General features: G+C 36.3%; 1 protein-coding gene across 4 annotated transcripts in view; it reads left to right on the top strand.

Moving 5' to 3' along the window:
- Positions 1-26,123, top strand: part of ERBB4 (erb-b2 receptor tyrosine kinase 4) — a 1,115,448-nt gene that overhangs the window by 732,800 nt on the left and 356,525 nt on the right. For 3 of the 4 annotated variants that reach the window (XM_079925304.1, XM_079925305.1, XM_079925303.1), the window contains one exon: positions 5,752-5,886. In XM_079925304.1, coding sequence (XP_079781430.1) covers positions 5,752-5,886 — 135 coding nt within the window. Of the gene's footprint in view, positions 1-5,751; positions 5,887-23,607; positions 23,893-26,123 lie in introns of those variants that run through there. The other variant, XM_079925306.1, reaches the window with a different exon arrangement.

The raw sequence follows: 26,123 nt of genomic DNA, 5'->3' as shown, positions 1-26,123 counted from the left end.
TGCCAACAGACTTTCGTGGCTTAAGGTGACGACAGTGAGAAAGATACATTGCTTGATGTCTGAGAAAATCCAGTAACTGCTTCCTGCAGCTTCATCTTGAAAATGGGCTTTTGCCACTTTGGACTTTGACTTCTTGATTGTGACCTTTGGCTTGGATAAGCAATAGAATTCTGATGTATGCATTATTCAGACGTTCCCAATTAGACAAGTGCAATATTTCTAATCTTTATTTACTTTTATTATCATTTTAATTCTAAGGTTGACCTGTAAATGCACCCATGCAAAACAAGACATTTAAATACGCAGTCAGGGATTGAGGTTAAGTATTTCATCCTTGCTTATTAGATATTTCTTATATCATTGTGCTTGTTAGCTTTGTGAGTAGAGGTAAAAAGTTTACTATTGATACTGATCACGTAAACTAAAGTGAAATATGGCTAACTGCATTTAAAATTATAATCTTTATTTTGTAAAAAGAGAAAGACATTCAGTCTTATTTATGAATTGTGCTTGGGAGTCAAAGCAATTTTGTTGACTCCTTAAACCTAGTAAGAAGGTCATATTAATCTGTATTTTCAGCAGGGATGCTACATTACAATCAGGCTATTTCTTACAGGGCAGGGGCAAAAAACAGCCAAGATTTAGTATTTTATCACATTTTCTGTTGCGAGAATATATTTGCAAAATGCCAATGATTCTCTTAATGGTAACTCATCCCCCAAATTCACTATAATAACTAGCATTTGAAAAGAAATGAAAAGCACAAAATAACTATTTAAATAACACAAACATTTCCTTCTTTATTAGACTCATGCAAATGAGAATCGAGGGAAGAAATGGTTAAATGTACAAACTTTGTGGATTGGATCTCTGAGACACAAGTACTTTACACCTTCTTTAAAATGTCATATTGACACTTTACAGCTTTCTAAAAAGTAATTTAAGGAACAATGTGAGGTAGATTTATGGTTCAACATAAAAACACGCATTTAGACTTTTGTGTAGCACATGCTAGGTAATTGGTACAGGTTTGGGGGAATTTTATCTGTCTGGGATACCTCATAATCATCATTATTCACCTGATAAATGATAACTGAATTTGGTACACAAAATAGGTTTAGGGATACCAATGAATATATCTAAATGTACCTTATAAATATTTAATGTACTGCCTGCAGTAATTTTGCACATTATCAATTATCAGCATTTTATGTAATAAAAACTATTTCTCTTTCAACTTATAAAAACTCTAACCTCAAAATGTATTTCATTTTTTTATACTCCAGATATTATATTTTCTTTTATGAAGCAAACATTTATTGGGTATCTGGCTTGTGCCTTTCATGATAGACACTGGGGATACAGTTTTGAACAAAACAAAAATGACCCCTGGCTTAATGAAATGTAGGACCAATAAAAATCAACTGTAGAGTGTTTATGGAAAAAAGATAACTTTCATTCTTACTTTGATTTTGTCAGAATGTAATTTAAAATTAGGAACTATAACAGAAGTTAGTTGATCAATGTTGGTGACAAATATCAGGGTACAATTTTTTTCAGTTCAATTTAACAAATATTCATTGACTAAATATTGCTCCAAGTTTGATGATATAGATACAGCGCTGAAAAATGGCCCTTGCCTTCATGGAGTTTAGTCTAATTATTTCAGTTACAAATCATGTGCTGTATATGTTAAATTTAACACATTGGAGAGTAGTGTGGACTACAGTTTACTTACTCTGAATACAAAAAAAAAGTCATGCTTTTTTTTTTTTCTCTTTTTTTACTTGACTTGCATGTATTAATCTAGTAGGAAGTGTTTGAGACACAAACATACTTAAGTGTTTAGTGGAGTTTTTTAAGAAATGAAATTATACTTTTTTTCATAGAAAGTTGTATTTAATATATCTTATTATATTTAATGGTGGCATTTTTAAAGGAGACATAGTTTTGTGAAATTGCTGGAAATATTTTTATATAATATGATAAGAAAATTCATAACAGATTGTTTTCTACCAATTATTTCAATGACTAAGAATCTATTTGTGTCTCTCTTTATTTACTGTGATATATTTCCTACAGGGAAAGTGAAATTCAATGTAATGAGATTACCTTGAACTTCTTAGTTATTCAACATTTTTTGAGTCCTTCCACACTTCCAGGCATCTTTGTTTGAATATCAATGAAGTCTGGGTCTCATTTGCCTATCTTCCTTAGAAATTGTCTTTTTGTCATGGTCTTAAAATATAATTATTAATCACTTTATTTCATGCTAATGGGATAGAAGCTCTTGGTGTAACAAAGGTGGTACCTTCTAATAAATCTTTAGTAAAACTGATAGAAACTAATCTGTTAGCAAAGGTAGATTTAAAGTACAGCCGGACACTTTTCTGGTATCGTCCTGGATAAATATCTTACCAAGCTTTTCTCTTTCCAATCTTTGTCCCTTTTTCTAATCTAAACATATAATTTTAAAAAAGCCTTTATAGTCAGCGAAGGCAGACACATTAGCTATCCCTTTTGTCCAGCAAATAATCTGTGTCTTTTAACAACTTTCTTGCAGGTCAATACATTTCCCTAGAATTTGCTTAGTCCAGCAATAAATCTAACTGAATATTTCCCCACAGAAGCATATTAAATTAATATTTTAACACTGTATAAACTTATAAAATAATGTAAACCATATAAATGAATAAGTGCAATTTTGACATTATTTTCTGACACGTTTAAGTAATCAGGTTGATCAAAAGAAAATGTAAGATGAAATGTACATAAAAACTTCTATAAATATCAATAAAATATACACTTTCTGATTGTGAGGTTATGACATTCAACTACAGATTATGGTCTAAGCCAAACATAACAGAAAAAAAGACTATTTTCAGGGAAAATATACATATACATTATTAAATGCTAAAACTTTACAAATCCCCCTGATCCAGAATTGCTAGCAGATGCTGGGTTTTGAATTCAGAATAAAAGTCTCATCCAGATTGATCATGATTGTAGTCTTAATTTAAAATTTTAACATGTAAGATTATACTTGAATTATTATTGCCTCTTTTCTAAATCATTTTCCAAGTATAAGCCAAGCTCTTGAACAGAGTATTTCTAAGAAACAGATGTCAACATTGGTAACAGATTAATTTTTATCGAAGAACAGGATTTGATGAGATTATTATTCAGTATAATATAATCTGATTCTATTCAAATATTTTTAGATAGGAAGTTGTAGATGGATACTGTGATCCGTCAGTATGAACTATTTGAATTAAAATGTAACTCCTGAAAAATATACTCTTTCTACAATGTTTGAGCTATTACCTTTTCTCTTCACATTTTTTTTTAAGTAGAACTTTTCCAAATGTAGACTGAAAAATAACTTTCATTTCCTGGATAGGAAAAATCTCCTTTCTTTGTCACCTAATGAAGAATTATTCCTAGAGCAGAAGAGCATCACCTAATGTCTCATGAGAAAGCTATTAGTATGAGATCGTCACATTTCTTAGATAGAGACTTAATGCGAAACATTAGTGTAGAAATCCATTTTCACAATCTTTATTACATCTTACATCTCCCCTCTGCTTTGATGAAGGTTGTATTGTTAGGTCATGAAAAGGAATGAACTGGGTTTTAGAAGTAGAAACATTATCTAATTTCTTTTTGTTTCTTTTTTTTTTTTTTTTTCCCCTCACTTGAGGAAATGGATCCAATAGTCAGTGAAAGGATTAATGATGGAAATGGGATTGATTTTAAATGTGGAAACCCCTGAAATGTCAAAATTAATCTGAAGGATTTTATATATGCAAAGTACTAAGGCATTTTATATGTGACCACCAATCTTACTTCCACAAATACCTTTTTTATGTGTTTTTTTTTTTTTTTTTTTTTTTCTGCGGTACGCGGGCCTCTCACTGTTGTGGCCTCTCCTGTTGCGGAGCACAGGCTCCGGACGTGCAGGCCCAGCGGCCATGGCTCACGGGCCCAGCCGCTCCGCGGCATGTGGCATCTTCCCGGACCGGGGCATGAACACGTGTCCCCTGCATCGACAGGCGGACTCTCAACCACTGCGCCACCAGGGAAGCCCCCATTCATTCTTTTATGCCCCTTTTTGGTTTAAGGGGACTCTTAAAGGTTTAGCTTGGGATACTGCACAGGAGAGGTGATTTTCTTAAGGCCAGCACAAGATACGGAGTTAGTTGCCTTCCCAGTATCACGGACCTCTTCTTCCTCACTAACACCCCTGCACATTTGGCTTTTGTTTGAATAACAATATGTTCACCTACATACTTGCTCACTCAGCCTCTCTTGCAGTAGGAATGGCCATGGGATATTGTTCTGGCCATTGTAATGCAGACATAATCCTTGGGGAAAGCATGTCTTTCCAAATCGAAAGTTGAAGCTTCACCAGGAGGAAGTCTCCTGCTTGCTCTTCTGTCTTTACCTTGCCTTGAATTCAAACAAACACCTTTAGATGCAGCAGCCATCTTATGCCTTGAATGAATAAAGCCAACATACATAGCAGGTTGTGGGTACTGCAGAACAGCTAAACTAATATCCACACTGCCTCCGATAGGTTTCATATTATGTGAGAAAAATCATCCCTTATCTATATAAATTACTGTTAATTGGACTTTTGTTATTTGTATCTGGATGCTTTATGGACTGATATATGATTTCTCTTACCTTGTTCTTGTATTGGACAAGAAGAAAAAATGTGGTAGATATTGGGTAGGAAGATGCTATGTGTATTTCTTGCCAATTTCTTAAAATGATAAGAATAGTATTTTCAGAGGGAATATCTACATTTTTTCTGGATAATCTAAAGCTATCTGAATGAGAATCTATGTATATGATCAGCCATTGTTCAGAGAGGACAAGTTAGTTGATTAAGGCTAGAGTAGTGAAATAGAGAATCAAGTAAATCTTGGCTCTGATGCACATAATCCCACAATCTTGCCCTTATTCCAATGAACCAGAGAGTTTTTATGATATCTTGCTGTGTGTTGTTCTTAACGAATAATTGGCAATTCTGTTGACTACCTTTGAGATGAACAAAGAACACTTTTGTGATTGAAGCATTAATTTTGGCTTCCACTTTGCACTACTTACTTACCTAACTGATTCCTGTCAATGTCACATTGACTGAAACAATATTTTTAAGGGAAATTTGACAATTTGTAGCAAAAGTCTTAAAAACATTAACAATCTGTCTTAAAAATATTCACAATCTGTGAATGTTATTTATAGAAAGAATTTTAAAGAACTAATCAGAGATAAACAAGTTAAATTACCAATAAGAAGGGATTGGTTAAGTAAGTACTGTTTAAGTTATACCCTGACATATTATATGCTCCTTGGAAATAACATAGAATAATATTTAATTACCATTGAATACTCACCAGTTAGTATTAACAAAACTAGCAGATTATGAATATTATACGCAATATTATTCCAATTTCAGAGGAAATAAAAAAAGACTGATAGCATCTGTACCAAAAAGTGAAGAGTGTTTCTCTCTGAGTGCTTCAATTATGAGTGGTTGTTTTTCTTTGTATTGTTCAATGTTTTCAAATTTCTGCAACCTATATGGCTCAGGAAAAAGATATTTTTAAAGATATCTTGGCTATTAACAAAGTAACTGTAATTTAACACTGAAAATAGCTTAACAGTAAATCATTTTTATTGACTACCTTTTATCATCAAAAAGTTTGACAACAAATCTATGTTTGTTTGTTTATTTTAATACAGAAATCCTAAACGGTGGAGTCTATGTAGACCAGAACAAGTTTCTTTGTTATACAGACACAATTCATTGGCAAGATATTGTTCGGAATCCATGGCCTTCCAACCTGACTCTGGTGTCAACAAATGGTAGCTCAGGATGTGAGTAGCTTTATCCTTTTTAATGTCTCAAAAGATTCTTCTACCTCTTGTTTTCACAAGAATGGCTTATGTTTATCATGTCATTAATAGTATTTTGAATTTTGACTGCATCCATTGAAATGTTTATTTATGTATGACAGGACATTCTTTTTGCTTCTAATTAACTCTCTTTTTAGAATGATACTCCCCCTTTACAAATTCTCATTGTCTTAACCTGATCCCTTTTGCTAAATCTAAATTATTTTACCATATTTCTAATGTCTAAGCATGTGGCCCATTGTCCATAAACTTAAGGCTGGTGTGTAACTGCTACTTCAACTCTTTGTGACTCATATACCACTGAGAAAAAGGTAGTAGAACAAAAATGTACTTTCCTATTCACTGAATTTTTTAGATAAGAAATAAAAACCAGTGAAAATTTTAGAATTCCTAAGCCTTCATTTACCCCTAAAACCTTCATGGTAGTACCTTATAACAATTCTAAACACTATAAATAGAATGGAGAAATATATATTTCATACAGAAGAAATATATATTACATTCTGGTTTTAGTCATTAGCCTAATAAACTAGCCAATTTCCCATTCTTAAAGTGTATAGTATTTCTACAACAGAGGATTTATTAGATTCAAACTGTTTAATATGATTAAATGATAAGCAAGTAATATTTGAACTCTCATTAAAGCCTTTGGAAATTATTCTGCTGGGAATCTGTTTCACTTTTATACAGCAGGCTATGTTGTCCCCACATTTATTATTACTGACATATGTATGAGAACAGAATCTTTATCAAGAATTACCCTGGGTTTTATATTTCTCATCTATTATTATATGTTTCCCATCTGAAATCATAACTATCTTCATACAGTTCAATGATTATTTGCAATAGTACTGATTGTGTTATAGCACTTTTGTAGGAAATCAAATTCCAAGGGACAATTATTAAACTTCTTGATGGTCCTAATAACAGAGAAATATGAATATACTTGACAAAACTGACAACTGTGTTTCTAATAAGTGGCTAAAACTTTCTTTAAAAAGTAAAGTAACATAATTTGCTTGTCACCTTTAAGCAGAAATTTGTATGAGATATCATCTCTGTTCAACAGTGTTCAAGTTGCATACCTTGTAAAATTACATGTGAATGAAAAATTGAATCTGTCCACACTAACAAAGCAAATGATGTGCTTCAGACATGGCTTCCATTTTTCAGTCTGCCCATACCGCAGTACACTTTATATGAGGGGGGAAAGTCATAATGTTTGGATAACAGGAAAGGCCTACTGACTTTCAGATTATTAGTTATTAGCCTATAATGCATGAATGAGATCAGGCAAGAATAAAGCCCAAGATAGAAGCCAAAGGGAATGTGTCCACCAGCCTTACAGGATGTGGAGCAGGAAAGGTGTGAGGGATTTACTGCACTTTCACAGATGGTATCTCTTTGTGTTATTCTTTTGAGGGCAAATTTGGATGTTTGTGGCTATAATTAGGCACCAGTAGCTGTATTTTTTTTGCATGCAAATAATTGCAGGTACAAAAACTATAAATGCAGAGTAGAATCATAACAAATGATTCTTTACAGATTAACCACCAATTGCTTGTTGAAGTTTTATTCTTTACATATGAGTTTTATTTGCTGACACATTATATACAGTGCATGATACCATATCTGATAATAATAAATTGGATGGCCTTGAATATTGGTTTTCCATGGCTTTATCCTGAGTCAGTTTCTTCACTTGCCTTCTCCCCATGGGTGATTACTGGCTGTTCTCATGGTTTAAAATTCAGCTTCCCCACTAAGTACCAGAACTACCCACCACCAACCAATCAAATCACCCAAGTTAAGACGTTGGTAGGCATCACTGAGTTCACCTTATCTTTGGTTCTTGACATTTATTTAATTGCTAAATCATGCTGAATTTGCCTATTTCTTCATTGTACATATATTTTAATACCATTGCTCTAGTTCAAGACTTCGTCTGTTGCCTGAATTCTTGGAACAGTCTCTGAATTCTTAATATTTTTTGAGGACATGACCCTTGTAGCAGTCTGGTGAACCCATAGCCCCCTTCTCATAATATTTAAAATAAATAAATAGGCTCAAAATGAATATTTTATATCATCAATTAATATGTATAAAATCAATAAATTTATAAAATAAATTATAAAGGATTACAACAAAATAAATTAAATTGAAATACACCTATCAGCATACTTTATGTGATATAGTAATACACTTCTTTATTATTATATTACATAAAGTATTCTAACAGTGGGATTAATATGTAATACAGTTTGAAATAGTAATTGGCATAAATATTATTTTAAAAAGGGAAGTCACTTTAACAAATGGTGTTGGGAAAACTGGATAGCCACAGACACAAAAATGAAGTTAGATTTTTATCTTATGCTATATATAAAATTAACTCAACATGGTTTAAAGACTTAAATGTGAGACTCAAAACTAATGTAACATTTCCCCCATCAAGTTCAAGAACCTCATAAATTCTATCCACAGCCCCTTTAGGGGCCCAAGAACCCTTGGTTAAGAGCCCCTGTGTTTAACTACTCCCCTTGCCTTCAGTCCTGACAACTCCACCTGACAAAATGCCAGCAAGAGCTGTATTTAATGGAAATCTAACCATGACCTTGTCTAAAAACACTGTCACTGCAACTGACTAATGTAGGGTCAAAACCAACAACTTGGAGTTTTCAGCAGATTCCTACTTATTTTCCCCCTCTATAGAATGAGTTTTTAAAATTTCTTTGTCTTCACTGCCCTTCCTCTTTTGTTTGCTGGGCAAATTTTATTCATACTTTAAGATACTCATCAGTTGTTATCTCTTCTAAGAAGTGTTCTCTTCTATAAGCGAGATTAGGTAACTTTTCCTGTGTAACCCTATAATAAGCAGTGCTGAACCCTAGCATTGTCTCACTCTAAAATGAAAAGTCCTTGTGCACAAGGTCCAATTCATCATCCTGTCCTCTGTTCTAGCACATGATAGATGGATAACAGATATATACTGAATAAATAGATAAATAAATGAAATAGATCAGGTCATAAATAGGAAAATCAGATGAATTCAAGTTATATTTTATTCCATCCATCACTTATATTTAAGAGAATGGATGTGAAGAATAAATTATAATCCACAGACAGGTATTTTATCCATTTCAAGTCTATTTCAGGTAAAGATGGCAATACACATGTATATGCTTAATTTAATTTATACTTATATAATTATGTTACACTATTTCTATTAATTATATTTATGTTCTATTTATATTTTATTATATTTATAATAATTATAAGATAAAATATGTGTCTACTTTTCCTTTAGTGTTTGGAGACACTGATTTGTTTAATAATTGTAAATATGTTCAAATCACATAATTTTGACAAAGAATTTAAGGATAATTCATTCTTAAGTGATATTTTGCAAAGTATTTCTTAACGTATGCTTTTGGGTTTTGGTACAATACTAATTCTTTTTTTTTTTTTTCACATCTTTATTGGAGTATAATTGCTTTACAATGTTGTGTTAGTTTCTGCTGTATAACAAAGTGAATCAGCTCTATGTATACATATATCCCCATATCCCCACCCCACCCCTCTAGGTGGTCACAAAGCACCGAGCTGATCTCCCTGAATCTAAAAAAAAAAAAAATTCTGATGAACCTAGGGGTGGGGCAGGAATAAGGACACAGATGTAGAGAATGGACTGAGTACTAATTCTTAAAGCAGAAAAGTGCAATGTTTTCAAGAGCAACCTGGCTTTTTATTGACATACTTTTTGGCTATAATTGAAACAATGAGGAAAAGGTTTGAAGTGTGTGTAAAAACAATTTTTAAATGATACTACTTCTTTCAAAATATGTTATTTTGGAATAATTTTAACCAAATTGTATTTTTCAAAATATTTGAGATACTTCAGTCTAAACTTTAGCAGGATAAAGTAGAGACGAGTGTCTTTTTTCTTGTACAGATCCCTAGCAAGACTTCTCTAACATTCTAACATCCTTGAATAGCTATGTCAATAGGGCCTGTGCAACAAGCTGCCCTTCAGAGTGAAAAAAAATCATATAGTGAGTTATGTTTCCCTTACCTGGAGCTCTATAATAACGCTCATCAACATGAGAATATCAAAATGATGGAAATTACTTGCCCTCTAATAATTAAGCAAATGGAAGTAGATCAGAACCTGAACATGGAAAAATAGACAACGATATTTTCCAAGAAGAAGATGTATAGTTAAGAGAATGGATTTAGGAGGCTAACAGGCTTGTTTGAAATCTAACATTGCCTCTTACTAGTTATGTGACCTTGGGCAAGTCACTTATGCTCTCAGCATCTCCATTTCCACGACTATAAAAGGAGAGAGTCAAGAGCTGAGCTGAGCCGCTAGATTTCATGGTGGTCAGTTAAGACAAAGAACCAAAAAGAAGGTAACACTCAAGCTTTTAATCACTTAAGGCAATAGTATAAGCAAGAAGCTGCAGTGGAAAAAGGACCAAGTCCTCCACCGTGCCATTTTTCACCATGGAACAGCTCCAGGAGAGAGTCAGATGGATCAGACTGATCAACACAAACACAGGAAATTGTCTCACTGCTGAGGGAGCCCCCAAGCAAAGGCTCCTGCCTGAAGTTTTATGGATCTGGGGGCCAGAAGGGAGAGGGGAGGGAGGGAGAGGGGAAAGGGCTGAGAGTGGGAAAGTACTGAGTAATGAGCCAGAGTGGGTTCCCCCCACCCCTCTAAGGACATTTCAGCAAAGGCACCCAAGGCAGGCACTTGAAAAAGAGGCCTCCTACTGGAAGCACCTGGGCTAGGAATGTCAACATGCTTAAAAGCATGGCTTGTCAGGGAGCCCTGAGTCCTCCTTGAAAGCAGCTCCCTTCAGAGACCTCAGCACATTGACTGTGCACCACCTTTGCTGTAAGGAGGGCTGCTTTCCTCTGTGAGGGCTGCCAGGTAAAGCCTTCATAGCTACCTATGGTCAGGGTTGAAAGATCACACATAGGTTCTTGGCTAAGAGCTTATATTATCAACTTCCTAGGGTTATTATGGATTATTATGAGGAAGAAATGAGTTAATATGAGTCAAAATTTGAGTGATTTCTCATAGTAAAGGAATAAGGTGTCTTCTGATTTAAGATTTGTTTTTTTCATATGACTTGACCATATGTGGACAGAATTATTTTTATATGTGACAGTTACATTTTCATTATATATTAATTAGTTGATATTCTATTATGTTTCTGTTTCATGTGTGTTTTAGCATCCAGAAGATAATATTTCATAGCTTGATCTCACTGAGACACTGAAAGCTACAACTCAGAGGCTGCAGATCCTAGTCATTTTTTTTAGCTTACACCAGATGCACCTCTCATTCTCAATTGCTTTCTAAAACCAAATACCAGCTAATGACACAGTGGGAGTGTGGGGGAATTGGAAGATTCATAAAAGAGCATTAAGTTCACAAACATAATCTGAAGACTAATCGTTTGTTTAAACCAGATGTTCCACCTGCATTAAAACCATTAGTAGGGCTTCCCTGGTGGCGCAGTGGTTGAGAGCCCGCCTGCCGATGCACGGGACACAGCTTCGTGTCCCGGTCCGGGAAGATCCCACATGCCGCGGAGCGGCTGGGCCCGTGAGCCATGGCCGCTGAGCCTGCGCGTCCGGAGCCTGTGCTCCGCAACGGGAGAGGCCACAACAGTGAGAGGCCCGTGTACCGCAAAAAAAAAAAAAAAAAAAAAAAAAATTAGTAAAACTTAAAACTATATTTTTCTTTTAATGACTCTTACATATCTTAATAATTGTCTGCTCCTAACTAATACTGCATGTTGTGTCCTATCTAGATAATTTTGTTGAACTAGAAAATAATCGGATGTCAAAATACAGTTAAACTTGATTTTCTTAGTTTATCACCTGTTGCTACTCCTTCAGTGTTAAAATAGTTACGTAAAATACATGCACTCTTCAAAGTTTAGAATTTTGTAGTAGAATAAAAAACAAAATTTGCCCACAGTGCATTTCAATACAGCTTCAGTTCCTGTGTATTATATACACACATATCCACTTTTACATAAATGCATATATAGAATCAAATTATGCATATTGTTTTTAAAAGTTTTAAGATAAAAGTTTTAATTAGGGAAATAGAAAAATGTGAAAACGCATTAGAAAGCCTAAATGAATCTGCATGAACCCAGAAGATAGTTCTTTGAAAAGATGTATAAAATAAATTCTTCATGAATCTCATCTGACAAAACAAAAGAACTAAAAATCACTTATTGAATTCAGATGCAATTTTTCTAAACAAAATATTAGCAAACAGAATAGAATCCAGGAATATATTTTAAGAAAATAAGAGCAAGTGGCAGTTCTGCCATGTTTTTTATCTGTTGGTGAGAGAGTAGGGACTTGAATCTTACCCTTATCTGAGAGGGCCTTTATCATTATATTTATAGGAAGAGGTTTTCCCGGTTGACTGAAATTCACTCCAGGATAAACTGTTACGTAAGAATGTTACAAGATACAAGCACAAAGTATCTGCTAGCTTGGTTTTCTTATTCTTTAGTTTCCTGGAATAAGAGTGCATTGTATCACTTTTTGAATAAATTTTTTATGACAAATCTTTATTTTCATCAAATGCAATAGTTTTCTTTCAATTAACTTTTTCATCAAATAGTATATGTACATAAAATTAAAGAAGTATGATCTTTGCTTTCTAGAAAGTGATAGAATATTCCTCAGGGGTACTTTACCTCAACCCCGGGTGGCAGAATGGAAGAATTCTCCCACAATAGACCTTTCCTAGCTCAGCTCAGTTCTCATATTTGTCATGCATATCATGGGGTACTTTATTTTATTGCAAATCATATATATATATGCATTTACATATAATATATACTTATAAAGTAACCATATTGTATAAATGTGTGTACACACACACATACACTTACATATACACACATTGGCCTCAATAGTTTATGATTATAAATTAGTTTTCACTTTCCTTTTACATATAAACCACCTAAAATCTGGAATAAGTTCCATAGTCTCTCCACTCTGGCTGTGTTCTCTTACTGCCAACCCCAGCTTCTGCCACAAATGACTACAGTAAACCTCACAGCTATACTGTGTCCCTCAACTGCTGTGAAGACCCACTATACCCCCAATTTCCTCAAAGCATAAATGACATTAGTTATTAACAAGATTTTGCTAATAATAATAATGTTTATTGAGGGACAGAGAGGCCCAAACTTGATTTTTGTGTTCCTGCTCTTGTGTTGTAGGTGAGGATATCCCTAACTATTGGGACCCTCTGACCATTTGTAAACCTTAAGAACCGACTCTTTTATTGTCTGCTAGGCTTTTTGCCCCTTCTCCAGATGAAGGCTCATTTCATTTTCTATTTCTGAATTAGTAGAAACATCAATTCATTGCATAAGATAATGCCCACTCCAGGCATCGAATATAATGTGGCTTCCTTAGAAAGGTTTTAGTAGTACATGTCCCCAAGCATCATTTCTTCAGTCTAAAATTATATCATGTCAGTAGCGTGCCGGTAAATGTTTAATAACCTCTCTTCACAAAATAAAGAAGAAAACATGCCAATTTGTAGAGTTTGCTGATTTTCATGGTGTAAACATTCCTGACGTTATCCCTTTTTAGCAACCAATGTGGATTTTGGAAGAGATGCCCACTTAGCATACATTTAGGTAGTATTTCCAGCATAGAGAGTCAATAGATGTGAACTAATCAGGAAATAATGAATTTTAAGTATATATTGCCTTTTTTAAATAAAATTTAAATTGTGGGTTTATATATTTTAATATTTAGTAATGGCTGCATTTAAGAACCAGCTCTCACAATTATAGAAAATCTGACAGTCAGCTAGTCGGCTAAGTACACTACTACCATGTGTGAACATCGTAGCCCTGTGTAGGTAATGCTGGGCTAAGCCCAGTACAGTGCTTATCATTTCTCCCTGTAAGGATGCAAAAGGAAAATTAAGCATACACGTCATACATGGTATGAACTGATCATGGACCCTAGTCTCCTCTGGGGCAAATGGTGAATAAACATACACACACACACACACACTCACACACACACATGCACACATACACACAACTCAGGAAAGAATAACCTCTTTAGAGACAAGCCAGTTTAACTCAAAATTTATAGAGGAAAATATCTTCAGGGTCATATTCTGCTAACATTTTTCATTTAAATTATTGAACAGTATACTTAGCTTCTGCATTCATGTTAACTTCTTACACTCAAGATTTCCTCAAGAATAACAGATAGAAGTTACCTATCTGTTTAGCCTTTCACTAAAAGCCTTGCTTACAGAGTAAGCCTCTTTTACCCTCTCAAAGTAAACTGAGTTTCTGCCTCAAAGATTGATTCCTCTGTACCCCACAAGCATACTGCTCTAGCTCTTAAAATGTTCAAATTTCTACCTTCAAATTAATCTTCATGACCATAGCTTGTTGGAAGGAAATAGCAGAGATGTTGTGTATCATGGTCTAGCATTACAAAAGGCAAGGGTTTTTATGTCCAATGATAAGTAGATTAATGTTTTCCAAACTTGGACATTTGTCAGAATCTACTCCCAGAGATTCTCACCGGGTAAGTTTGGTTTAAGGATGGGAGGCTACCTATCATCAAAGTTCTTTAATTGATTCTAGCGACAGGTTTAAGTAGCACTGATCTGGTGTAGAATTTCTATGCTAGTAAAATGATTAGCAAAGCCTATTATGATTAAGACATCTCAGACCTATGCTGATTCAAAATTGATGTAGAATATATAGGCTTGCTGCAAATGAGCGACCACCAAATACATGAGTCCCCTCTTAGAGAATATGTAGCGCTCTGTTGTCATGTGAAACTTCCTTCACTAATTTCATTGATAACTATAGCAATGCTTTAAGGGCCTGTGACCTTTTGGGCCTGATATATGACATGCATTGAAAGAACTGTATTTCTAATTCTTATAGAAAGTCTGTAAGGTAGATATTAAGAGTCCCATTTGGGGTGGCTGAGATAAATTTTTAGCAATAAGGACTCGCTTTCTTCCAGTGAATGGTGTGAAAAGATCAAAATTTTATGAAATAGCAGGTCTCTAGGTTCAAATTGTCAAGTTAAGGGCAGCCATCAAGATTTTATTGTTTGTCTGAGATTACTTTAGATTTTAACAAGTCTTTTCACTTATGGAAATTTTCATTGAAAAAATATATCATTACTTAACTAAAAGTTGCTGATATTATGAAAATGGTTTTCACACTGTTCAGAGTGGAAAAAGGCCATGCAATCAGAATAATCAGCTTTTCTTTGAAGTCTCCTAACATTTTTAGAAATGGAAAGTTTTTGGAATTAGAGATCTTTAGCAATGAATAGTGTCTTTTTTATTGGAAAAAAAAAGTAATAAGAGCTACACACTTTGAATTGGGTAACAATCACAGAAAATCTAATAAAAGTAATATAATCAAAAATAAATCTTTCCCAAGTATCTTATAGATGGGTGAATGGATAGGCAAAAGGTGGTATATACATACAATGGAATGTTATTCTGCCTTGAAAAGCAGGAAATTCTGACATACACTACAACCGGGCTGAACCTTGAGGAAATTATGCTAAGTGAAATAAACCAGTCACAAGAAGACACATACCATATGATCCTTATTTATATGCAATACTTAGAGTAGTCAAAATCATAAAGACAGAAAATATAGTGGTGGTTGCAGGGGCTGGAGGTGCAGGGAGAATGGGGAGCTATTGTTTAATGAGTATATTTCAGTTTTATGAGATGGAAAGAGTTATGGGGTAGATGGTGGTAATTGTTATACAACAATGTGAGTGTATTAGTACCCCAACCTGTACACTTAAAAACAGTTAAGATGTAAAATTTATGTTATGCATATTTTTCCACAATAAAAAAAAATATTTGAAATGTAAAGCTAGGAACATTAACGTAAGTGACTGTCAGTAAGAGACCTCTGGTGATCTTCCACATTTTTTATTCTATTTTTTCTACAATTTAAAAAAATGTCCCCCTATGTAATGTTTTGAGTCATCCTGCTATAAGAGGATTTGCAAATAATTCTAAGCTTGGAAGAATTAGGTGTAGGGGTTGAAATGCTAAGTTGATCAAAATTGACTTAAATTTTCAGAAAGTTTGAAACTTATCCAAACCAAATAAAATTCTATGTGGACTCAAATAACAAGTACTTGATTAATATGAAAGAGATTACAGAGCATTCCATGGTTGATTTTTTTTTAAACCTAAAGCCCTGTTTGTATACTGATGTTTAAAGCAACTATGTAGAATTGAATGAAAATTGTGCTGAATCCACTCAGTTTTACCCTCTACTATTTTTCTCTGATTTGTTTACTCTGTAATGGGTTAAAAGTGATTATGTTTATGTCTGTGTCCTGTTCTACAACCATCATTCATGGATTTCCTTACATGCTTATTCCTGCTTACTAATGTAACTTTTTTCCTGAAACTCAATTGCACAATTAAGTAGAATTTAAAGAGCTTACATTTTCCTTTTCTTCTCTAATTTCTCATCACTTAGAGAAAGCTAGGAACTGAAAGAAAAAAGTAACTGAAAATGGTGTATTCAGGTTTTCCCTTTCATACCATTTGCAAAGAAGTTTCAGACGTCTTCCCTCTCCTATCGGTTCCACTCACTACGCCACTTTTATTTTGCAGGTTGGAGCAGAGGTGGGCGAAAGACTACTAGTTACGCTGGAGGGTTGGAGCAGGGGAGCCAGCATCCCTACAATGAGCTGGGGAAAGATGAATAAGGAGATCAAGCTGCTAACCCACTTAGCAATCTTTCAAGCCTAGATTGTTGCAAGCAACCCTATGCAACTTTTATTTAATTCTTTGCTGCCTGGCACGAACAAATTATGTTCTATTTAGAGGTGATTCTTTCGGCAATTGTAGGTGCTCTTTCTAAGCAGGGAAGAGAAAATGGAAAGGAAATTACGCAGTGACATTTCTCTTAAAGTTCTCCTTTAAGTATATGTAAGAGAAATATATAAAAGAAAAAAAACCCACCTTGATTAAAAAAATGTACAAAGGAAAAGTCATCTCAAAATTAGGTGTCCTGATAAGCCACTTTTATTCTCCTCCCTCCTCACACTTTATTAAACTAAGATTTTGATCTAAGTAGCCTTTTAAAAAATATTTTCTATAGAATCAGTTCAAACTCTGTACTCTGGAAGTAGAATACAGTGTCAGAAGAGCTATCTATACGCCCAAGTTGCTAGTTACTTTGTTGATAATTAACTATTACGAGTTAATAGTTTTATCAAAATGTGTTTTTCAGAATAAAGAAATTTGCTTTGCTAGAAATAAATACAATGATAAAACTAAAATATATTTTTTTTACATCTTTATTGGAGTATAATTGCTTTACAGTGGTGTGTTAGTTTCTGCTTTATAACAAAGTGAATCAGTTATACATATACATATGTTCCCATATCTCTTCCCTCTTGCGTCTCCCTCCCTCCCACCCTCCCTATCCCACGCCTCCAAGCGGTCACAAAGCACCGAGCTGATCTCCCTGTGCTATGCGGCTGCTTCCCACTAGCTATCTACCTTATGTTTGGTAGCGTATATATGTCTATGCCTCTCTCTCGCTTTGTTACAGCTTACCCTTCGCCCTCCCCATATCCTCAAGTCCATTCTCTAGTAGGTCTGTGTCTTTATTCCTGTCTTACCACTACGTTCTTCATGACATTTTTTTTTCTTAAATTCCATATATATGTGTTAGCATACGGTATTTGTCTTTCTGTTTCTGACTTACTTCACTCTGTATGACAGACTCTAGGTCTATCCACCTCATTACAAATAGCTCAATTTCGTTTCTTTTTATGGCTGAGTAATATTCCATTGTATATATGTGCCACATCTTCTTTATCCATTCATCCGGTGATGGACACTTAGGTTGTTTCCATCTCCGGGCTATTGTAAATAGAGCTGCAATGAACATTTTGGTACATGACTCTTTTTGAATTATGGTTTTCTGAGGGTATATGTCCAGTAGTGGGATTGCTGGGTCATATGGTAGTTCTATTTGTAGTTTTATAAGGAACCTCCACACTGTTCTCCACAGTGGCTGTATCAATTTACATTCCCACCAACAGTGCAAGAGGGTTCCCTTTTCTCCACACCCTCTCCAACATTTATTGTTTCTAGATTTTTTGATGATGGCCATTCTGATTGGTGTGAGATGATATCTCATTGTAGTTCTGATTTGCATTTCTCTAATGATTAATGAAGTTGAGCATTCTTTCATGTGTTTGTTGGCAGTCTGTATATCTTCTTTGGAGAAATGTCTATTTAGGTCTTCTGCCCATTTTTGGATTGGGTTGTTTGTTTTTTTTGTTATTGAGCTGCATGAGCTGCTTATAAACTTTGGAGATTAATCCTTTGTCAGTTGCTTCATTTGCAAATATTTTCTCCCATTCTGAGGGTTGTCTTTGGTCTTATTTATGGTTTCCTTTGCTGTTCAAAATCTTTGAAGTTTCATTAGGTCCCATTTGTTAATTTTTGTTTTTATTTCCATTTCTCTAGGAGGTGGGGCAAAAAGGATCTTGCTGTGATTTATGTCATAGAGTGTTCTGTCTATGTTTTCCTCTAAGAGTTTGATAGTTTCTGGCCTTACATTTAGGTCTTTAATCTATTTTGAGCTTATTTTTGTGTATGGTGTTAGGGAGTGATCTAATCTCATACTTTTACATGTACCTGTCCAGTTTTCCCAGCACCACTTATTGAAGAGGCTGTCCTTTCTCCACTGTATATTCCTGCCTCCTTTATCAAAGATAAGGTGACCATATGTGCATGGGTTTATCTCTGGGCTTTCTATTCTGTTCCATTGATCTATCTTTCTGTTTTTGTGCCAGGACCATATTGTCTTGATTACTGTAGCTTTGTAGTATAGTCTGAAGTCAGGGAGTCTGATTCCTCCAGCTCTGTTTCTTTCCCTCAAGACTGCTTTGGCTATTTGGGGTCTTTTGTGTCTCCATACAAATTTTAAGATGATTTGTTCTAGTTCTGTAAAAATTTCCATTGGTAATTTGATAGGGATTGCATTGAATCTGTAGATTGCTTTGGTTAGTATAGTCATTTTCACAATATTGATTCTTCCAATCCAAGAACATGGTATATCTCTCCATCTGTTGGTACCATCTTTAATTTCTTTCATCAATGTCATAGTTTTCTGCATACAGGTCTTTTGTCTCCCTAGGTAGGTTTATTCCTAGGTATTTTATTCTTTTTGTTGCAATGGTAAATGGGAGTGTTTTCTTGATTTCACTTTCAGATTTTTCATCATTAGTGTATAGGAATGCCAGAGATTTCTGTGCATTAATTTTGTATCCTGCTACTTTACCAAATTCATTGATTAGCTCTAGTAGTTTTCTGGTAGCATCTTTAGGATTCTCTATGTATAGTATCATGTCATCTGCAAACAGTGACAGCTTTACTTCTTCTTTTCCAATTTGGATTCCTTTTACTTCCTTTTCTTCTCTGATTGCTGTGGCTAAAACTTCCAAAACTATGCTGAATAAGAGTGGTGAGAGTGGGCAACCTTGTCTTGTTCCAGCTTTTAGAGAAAAAGCTTTCAGTTTTTCACCATTGAGGACAATGTTGGCTGTGGGTTTGTCACATATGGCCTTTATTATGTTGAGAAAAGTTCCCTCTATGCCTACTTTCTGCAGGGTTTTTATCATAAATGGGTGTTAAATTTTGTCAAAAGCTTTCTCTGCATCTATTGAGATGATCATATGGTTTTTCTCCTTCTGTTTGTTAATATGATTTATCACATTGATTGTTTTGTGTATATTGAAGAATCCTTGTATTCCTGGAATAAACCCCACATGATCATGGTGTATGATCCTTTTAATGTGCTGTTGGATTCTGTTTGCTAGTATTTTGTTGAGGATTTTTGCATCTATGTTCATCAGTGATATTGGCCTGTAGTTTTCTTTCTTTGTGACATCCTTGTCTGGTTTTGGTATCAGGGTGATGGTGGCTTTGTAGAATGAGTTTGGGAGTGTTCCTCCCTCTGCTATATTTTGGAAGAGTTTGAGAAGGATAGGTGTTAGCTCTTCTCTAAATGTTTGATAGAATTCGCCTGTGAAGCCATCTGGTCCTGGGCTTTTGTTTGTTGGAAGATTTTTAATCACAGTTTCAATGTCAGTGCTTGTGATTGGTCTGTTCATATTTTCTATTTCTTCCTGATTCAGTCTTGGCAGGTTGTGCATTTCTAAGAATTTGTCCATTTCTTCCAGGGTGACCATTTTATTGGCATAGAGTTGCTAGTAGTAATCTCTCATGATCTTTTGTATTTCTGCAGTGTTAGTTTTTACTTCTCCTTTTTCATTTCTAATTCTATTGATTTGAGTCTTCTCCCTTTTTTTCTTGATGAGTCTGGCTAATGGTTTATCAATTTTGTTTATCTTCTAAAACAACCAGCTTTTAGTTTTATCGATCTTTGCTATCGTTTCGTTCATTTCTTTTTCATTTATTTCTGATCTGATTTTTATGATTTCTTTCCTTCTGCTAACTTTGGGGTTTTTTTTTTTTTTGTTCTTCTTTCTCTAATTGCCTTAGGTGCAAGGTTAGGTTGTTTATTTGAGATGTTTCCATTTTCTTAAGGTAGTATTGTATTGCTATAAACTTCCCTCTTAGAACTGCTTTTGCTGCATCCCATAGATTTTGGGTCGTCATGTCTCCATTGTCATTTGTTTCTAGGTATTTTTTTATTTCCTCTTTGATTTCTTCAGTGATCACTTCGTTATTAAGTAGGGTATTGTTTAGCCTCCATGTGTTTGTATTTTTTACAGATCTTTTCCCTGTAATTGATATCTAGTCTTATAACATTGTGGTCGGAAAAGATACTTGGAACAATTTCAATTTTCTTAAATTAACCAAGGCTTGACTTGTGACCCAAGATATGATCTATCCTGGAGAATGTTCCATGAGCACTTGAGAAGAATGTGTATTCTGCTGTTTTTGGATGGAATGTCCTATAAATATCAATTAAGTCCATCTTGTTTAATGTATCATTTAAAGCTTGTGTTTCCTTATTTATTTTCATTTTGGATGATCTGTCCATTGGTGAAAGTGGGGTGTTAAAGTCCCCTACTATGAATGTGTTACTGTCGATTTCCCCTTTTATGGCTGTTAGCATTTGCCTTATGTATTGAGGTGCTCCTATATTGGGTGCCTAAATATTTAAAATTGTTATATCTTCTTCTTGGATCGATCCCTTGATCATTATGTAGTGTCCTTCTTTGTCTCTTCTAATAGTCTTTATTTTAAAGTCTATTTTTTCTGATATGAGAATTGCTACTCCAGCTTCTTTTGGTTTCCATTTGCATGAAATATCTTTTTCCATCCCCTTACTTTCAGTCTGTACATGTCTCTAGGTCTGAAGTGGGTCTCTTGTAGACAGCAAATATATGGGTCTTGTTTTTGTATCCATTCAGCCAATCTGTGTCTTTTGGTGGGAGCATTTAATCCATTTACATTTAAGGTAATTATCGATATGTACGTTCCTATTCCCATTTTCTTAATTGTTTTGGGTTCGTTATTGTAGGTCTTTTCCTTCTCTTGTGTTTCTTGCCTAGAGAAGTTCCTTTAGCAGTTGCTGTAAAGCTGGTTTGGTGGTGCTGAACTCTCTCAGCTTTTGCTCATCTGTGAAGGTTTTAACTTCTCCATCGAATCTGAATGAGATCCTTGCTGGGTAGTGTAATATTGGTTGCAGGTTTTTCTCCTTCATCACTTTAAATATGTCCTGCCAGTCCCTTCTGGCTTGCAGAGTTTCTACTGAAAAATCAGCTGTTAACCTTATGGGGATTCCCTTGTGTGTTATTTGTTGTTTTTCCCTTACTGCTTTTAATATGTTTTCTTTGTATTTAATTTTTGACAGTTTGATTAATATGTGTCTTGGTGTATTTCTCCTTGCACTTATCCTGTATGGGACTCTCTGTGCTTCCTGGACTTGATTAACTATTTCCTTTCCCATATTAGGGAAGTTTTCAACTTTAATCTCTTCAAATATTTTCTCAGTCCCTTTCTTTTTCTCTTGTTATTCTGGAACTCCTATAATTCGAATGTTGGTGCGTTTAATGTTGTCCCAGAGGTCTCTGAGACTGTCCTCAGTTCTTTTCATTCTTTTTTCTTTATTCTGCTCTGCAGTAGTTATTTCCACTATTTTATCTTCCAGGTCACTTATCCGTTCTTCTGCCTCAGTTATTCTGTTATTGATCCCATCTAGAGTAGTTTTCATTTCATTTATTGTGTTGTTCATCATTGCTTGTTTCATCTTTAGTTCTTCTAGGTCCTTGTTAAATGTTTCTTGCATTTTGTCCATTCTATTTCCAAGATTTTGGATCATCTTTACTATCATTATTCTGAATTCTTTTTCGGGTAAACTGCCTATTTCCTCTTCATTTGTTAGGTCTGGTGGGTTTTTATCTTGCTCCTTCATCTGCTGTATGTTTTTCTGTCTTCTCATTTTGCTCATCTTACTGTGTTTGGGATCTCCTTTTTGCAGGCTGCAGGTTCGTAGTTCCCATTGTTTTTGGTGTCTGTCCCCAGTGGCTAAGGTTAGTTCAGTGGGTTGTGTAGGCTTCCTGGTGGAGGGGACTAGTGCCTGTGTTCTGGTGGATGAGGCTGGATCTTGTCTTTCTGGTGGGCAGGTCCACGTCTGGTGGTGTGTTTTGGGGTATCTGTGGACTTATTATGATTTTAGGCAGCCTCTCTGCTAATGGGTGAGGTTGTGTTCCTGTCTTGCTATTGTTTGGCATAGGATGTCCAGCACTGTAGCTTGCTGGTCGTTGAGTGAAGCTGAGTGTTGGTGTTGAGATGGAGATCTCTGGGAGATTTTCGCCATTTGATATTATGTGGAGCTGGGAGGTCCCTTGTGGACCAGTGTCCTGAAGTTGGCTCTCCCACCTCAGAGGCACAGCACTGACTCCTGACTGCAGCACCAAGAGACTTTCATCCACACGGCTCAGAATAAAAGGGAGAAAAAGTAGAAAGAAAGAATTAGTAGAAGAAGAAAGAAAGAATGAATGAATGAAAGGAGGGAGGGAGGGAGAGAGGAAGGAAGGAAGGAGGGAAGAAAGAATAAAAAGAAAGAAGATAAAGTAAAATAAAATAAAGTCAGATAAAATATAATAAAGTTATTAAAATAAAAAAATAATTATTAAGAAAGAAAAAAATAAATAAAACGGACGGATAGAACCCTAGGAGAAATGGTGGAAGCAAAGCTATACAGACATAATCTCTCACAGAAGCATACTCTTACACACTCACAAAAAGAGGAGAAGGGGAAAAAATCATAAATCTTGCTCTCAAAGTCCACCTTCTTAATTTGGGATGATTGGTTGTCTATTCACGTATTCCACAGATGCAGGGTACATCAAGTTGATTGTGGAGCTTTAATCTGCTGCTTCTGAGGCTGCTGGGAGAGATTTCCCTTTCTCTTCTTTGTTCTCACAGCTCCCAGGGGCTCAGCTTTGGATTTCGCCCTGCCTCTGCGTGTAGGTCTCCGGACGGCGTCTGTTCTTTGCTCAGACAGGATGGGGTTAAAGGAGCCGCTGATTCGTGGGCTCTGGCTCACCCAGGCCCGGGGGGAGGGAGGGGCACGGAGTGCGGGGGCGGGCCTGCGGCGGCAGAGGCTGGCGTGACGTTGCACCAGCCTGAGGTGCGCCGTGCGTTCTCCTAGGGGAGTTGTCCCTGGATCCCGGGACCCTGGCAGTGGTGGGCTGCACAGGCTCCCCGGAAGGGGGGTGTGGATAGTGACCTGTGCTCACACACAGGCTTCTTGGTGGCGGCAGCAGCAGCCTTAGCGTCTCATGCCCGTCTCTGGGGTCGGCGGTTTTAGCCGCGGCTCGCGCCCGTCTCTGGAGCTCCTTTAAGCAGCGCTCTTAATCCCCTCTCTTCGCGCACCAGGAAACAAAGAGGTAAGAAAAAGTCTCTTGCCTCTTTAGCAGGTCCAGACTTTTCCCCGGACTCCCTCCCGGCTAGCCATGGCGCACTAATCCTCTGCAGGCTGTGTTTACGCCGCCAACCCCAGGCCTCTCCCGGCGCTCCGACCGAAGCCCGAGCCTTAACTCCCAGCCCTGCCCGCCCCGGCGGGTGAGCAAACAAGCCTCTCGGGCTGGTGAGTGCCGGTTGGCCCTGATCCTCTGTGCGGGAATCTCTCCTCTTTGCCCTCCGCACCCCTGTTGCTGTTCTCTCCGCCGCGGCACCGAAGCTTTCCCCCTCCACCACCTGCAGTCTCCGCCTGCGAAGGGGCTTCCTAGTGTTTGGAAACCTTTCCTCCTTCACGGATCCCTCCCACTGGTGCAGGTCCCGTCCCTATCCTTTTGTCTCTGTTTATTCTTTTTTCTTTTGCCCTACCCAGGTTCGTGGGGGGGGGGGGGTTCTTGCCTTTTGGGAGGTCTGAGGTCTTCTGCCAGCGTTCAGTAGGTGTTCTGTAGGAGTTGTTCCACGTGTAGATGTATTTCTGGTGTATCTGTGGGGAGGAAGGTGATCTCCGCGTCTTACTCTTCCGCCATCTTCCCGGAAGCCCCCTAAAAGATTTTTAAAAGCAATAAAATGTTGGATATCCAACACTTCTTCATTTCTAAATTTTATTTAGTTGCATAATTTTAAATATCAAATATTTTATTGACAAAATTTGCAGTGTATTTTTAGTGGAATAAATACACGTGTGAAGTTCCTTATGGTTGTGTAACTGACAGGGATCTTCCTGTTTGAATCCGTAGAGAAAGATAAATTAATATCATGCAGTTTTGTAACGTTCTTATGAAATAATAAATTATTTCTACTAATCCACACAGTGGACCCAGACATTTTATCTGAGGGAGAAAAAAAAAAAACACGAAACATTGTTTCATCGATAGTAACTTAATTTAGAGTAAGAATATATGTTACTTTAAAAATATTTGAATGGGGCTTCCCTGGTGGTGCAGTGGTTGAGAGTCCGCCTGCCGATGCAGGGGACACGGGTTTGTGCCCCGGTCTGGGAAGATCCCACATGCCGCGGAATGGCTAGGCCCATGAGCCATGGCCACTGAGCCTGTGCGTCCGCAGCCTGTGCTCCACAATGGGAGAGGCCACAACAGTGAGAGGCCCGCCGCAAAAAATATTTGAATGGATAATCGTAGAGAAAAATTAGATATTATTGTTCTTTCTCTCCCTTCTTTTCCTACCTTTTAAAAGCTTTTACCTAACCCTACTCCAGAGCAAAGCCCCCTGCATCTTCATTCTCTTTGCACAATTATTCTTCTGCTTCTTTGCCTCAAATGGTAGCCTAGTGACTGAGCTCAAGCTCTGGGTTTCTACATGAGTTTGGATCTTGACTCCAAGAGTTTCTTCTAACTGTAATTTCTTAACTGTCATTGCTTAGCTCCTTTATCCTGCATTTTTCTCACGTGATAATTAACTGAGATAATAAATGAAAATTTTTAAAGCAATGCCTGCCACATAGTAAGTGCTCAATAAATGTTAGTTGTTGTTAACATTTTTAGTGTTTATAACTGAGATTTGCTCCTCCTGTGAAGCACTGCTTATTCTGTATCCTATCCTAATGCTGGGGACTGTGAAAAGCCTTCTCTTAGCTCCCCATCACCATTTATAAGTAAATATGCCTCTGACTCTGTGGGGATGCAAAGTGGGTTGGGGAAGGACACCATTTTTAATGCTCTTCACATCCACTTGTAGTACCCCCTCCACCCTGCTCATTGAAGTCATCTGCTAAATACTGCTTGTTCCTCAGGTACCTCAAAGATTTTAGCAAGTGACCCCAAATCATCGTTTAACTCCGTGCAAGCCATTCCCTAGGTGACTTTGAATCAATATGCATTTTTTTGCACCTTTAATAGCTCTTTATTGGAGTATAATTGCTTCACAATACTGTGTTAGTCTCTGTTGTACACCAAAGTGAATCAGCCATATGCATACACATGTCCCCATATCCCCTCCCTCTTGAGCCTCCTTCCCATCCTCCCTGTCCCACCCCTCTAGGTCATCTCAAAGCACTGAGCTGATCTCCCTGTGCTATGCTGCTGCTTCCCAGTAGCTATCTGTTTTACATTCCGTCTTGTGTATATGTCAGTGCTACTCTCACTTCGCCCCATCTTAGGAAAAGACAAAAGGACAACCCTCAGAATGGGAGAAAATATTTGCA

Source organism: Stenella coeruleoalba (genome assembly GCF_951394435.1).
Source record: "Stenella coeruleoalba genome assembly, chromosome: 6".
NCBI classification, from domain to species: domain Eukaryota; kingdom Metazoa; phylum Chordata; class Mammalia; order Artiodactyla; family Delphinidae; genus Stenella; species Stenella coeruleoalba.
Note: the sequence above shows the minus strand (reverse complement) of the source record. Positions and strands in the feature narration are given on the sequence as shown.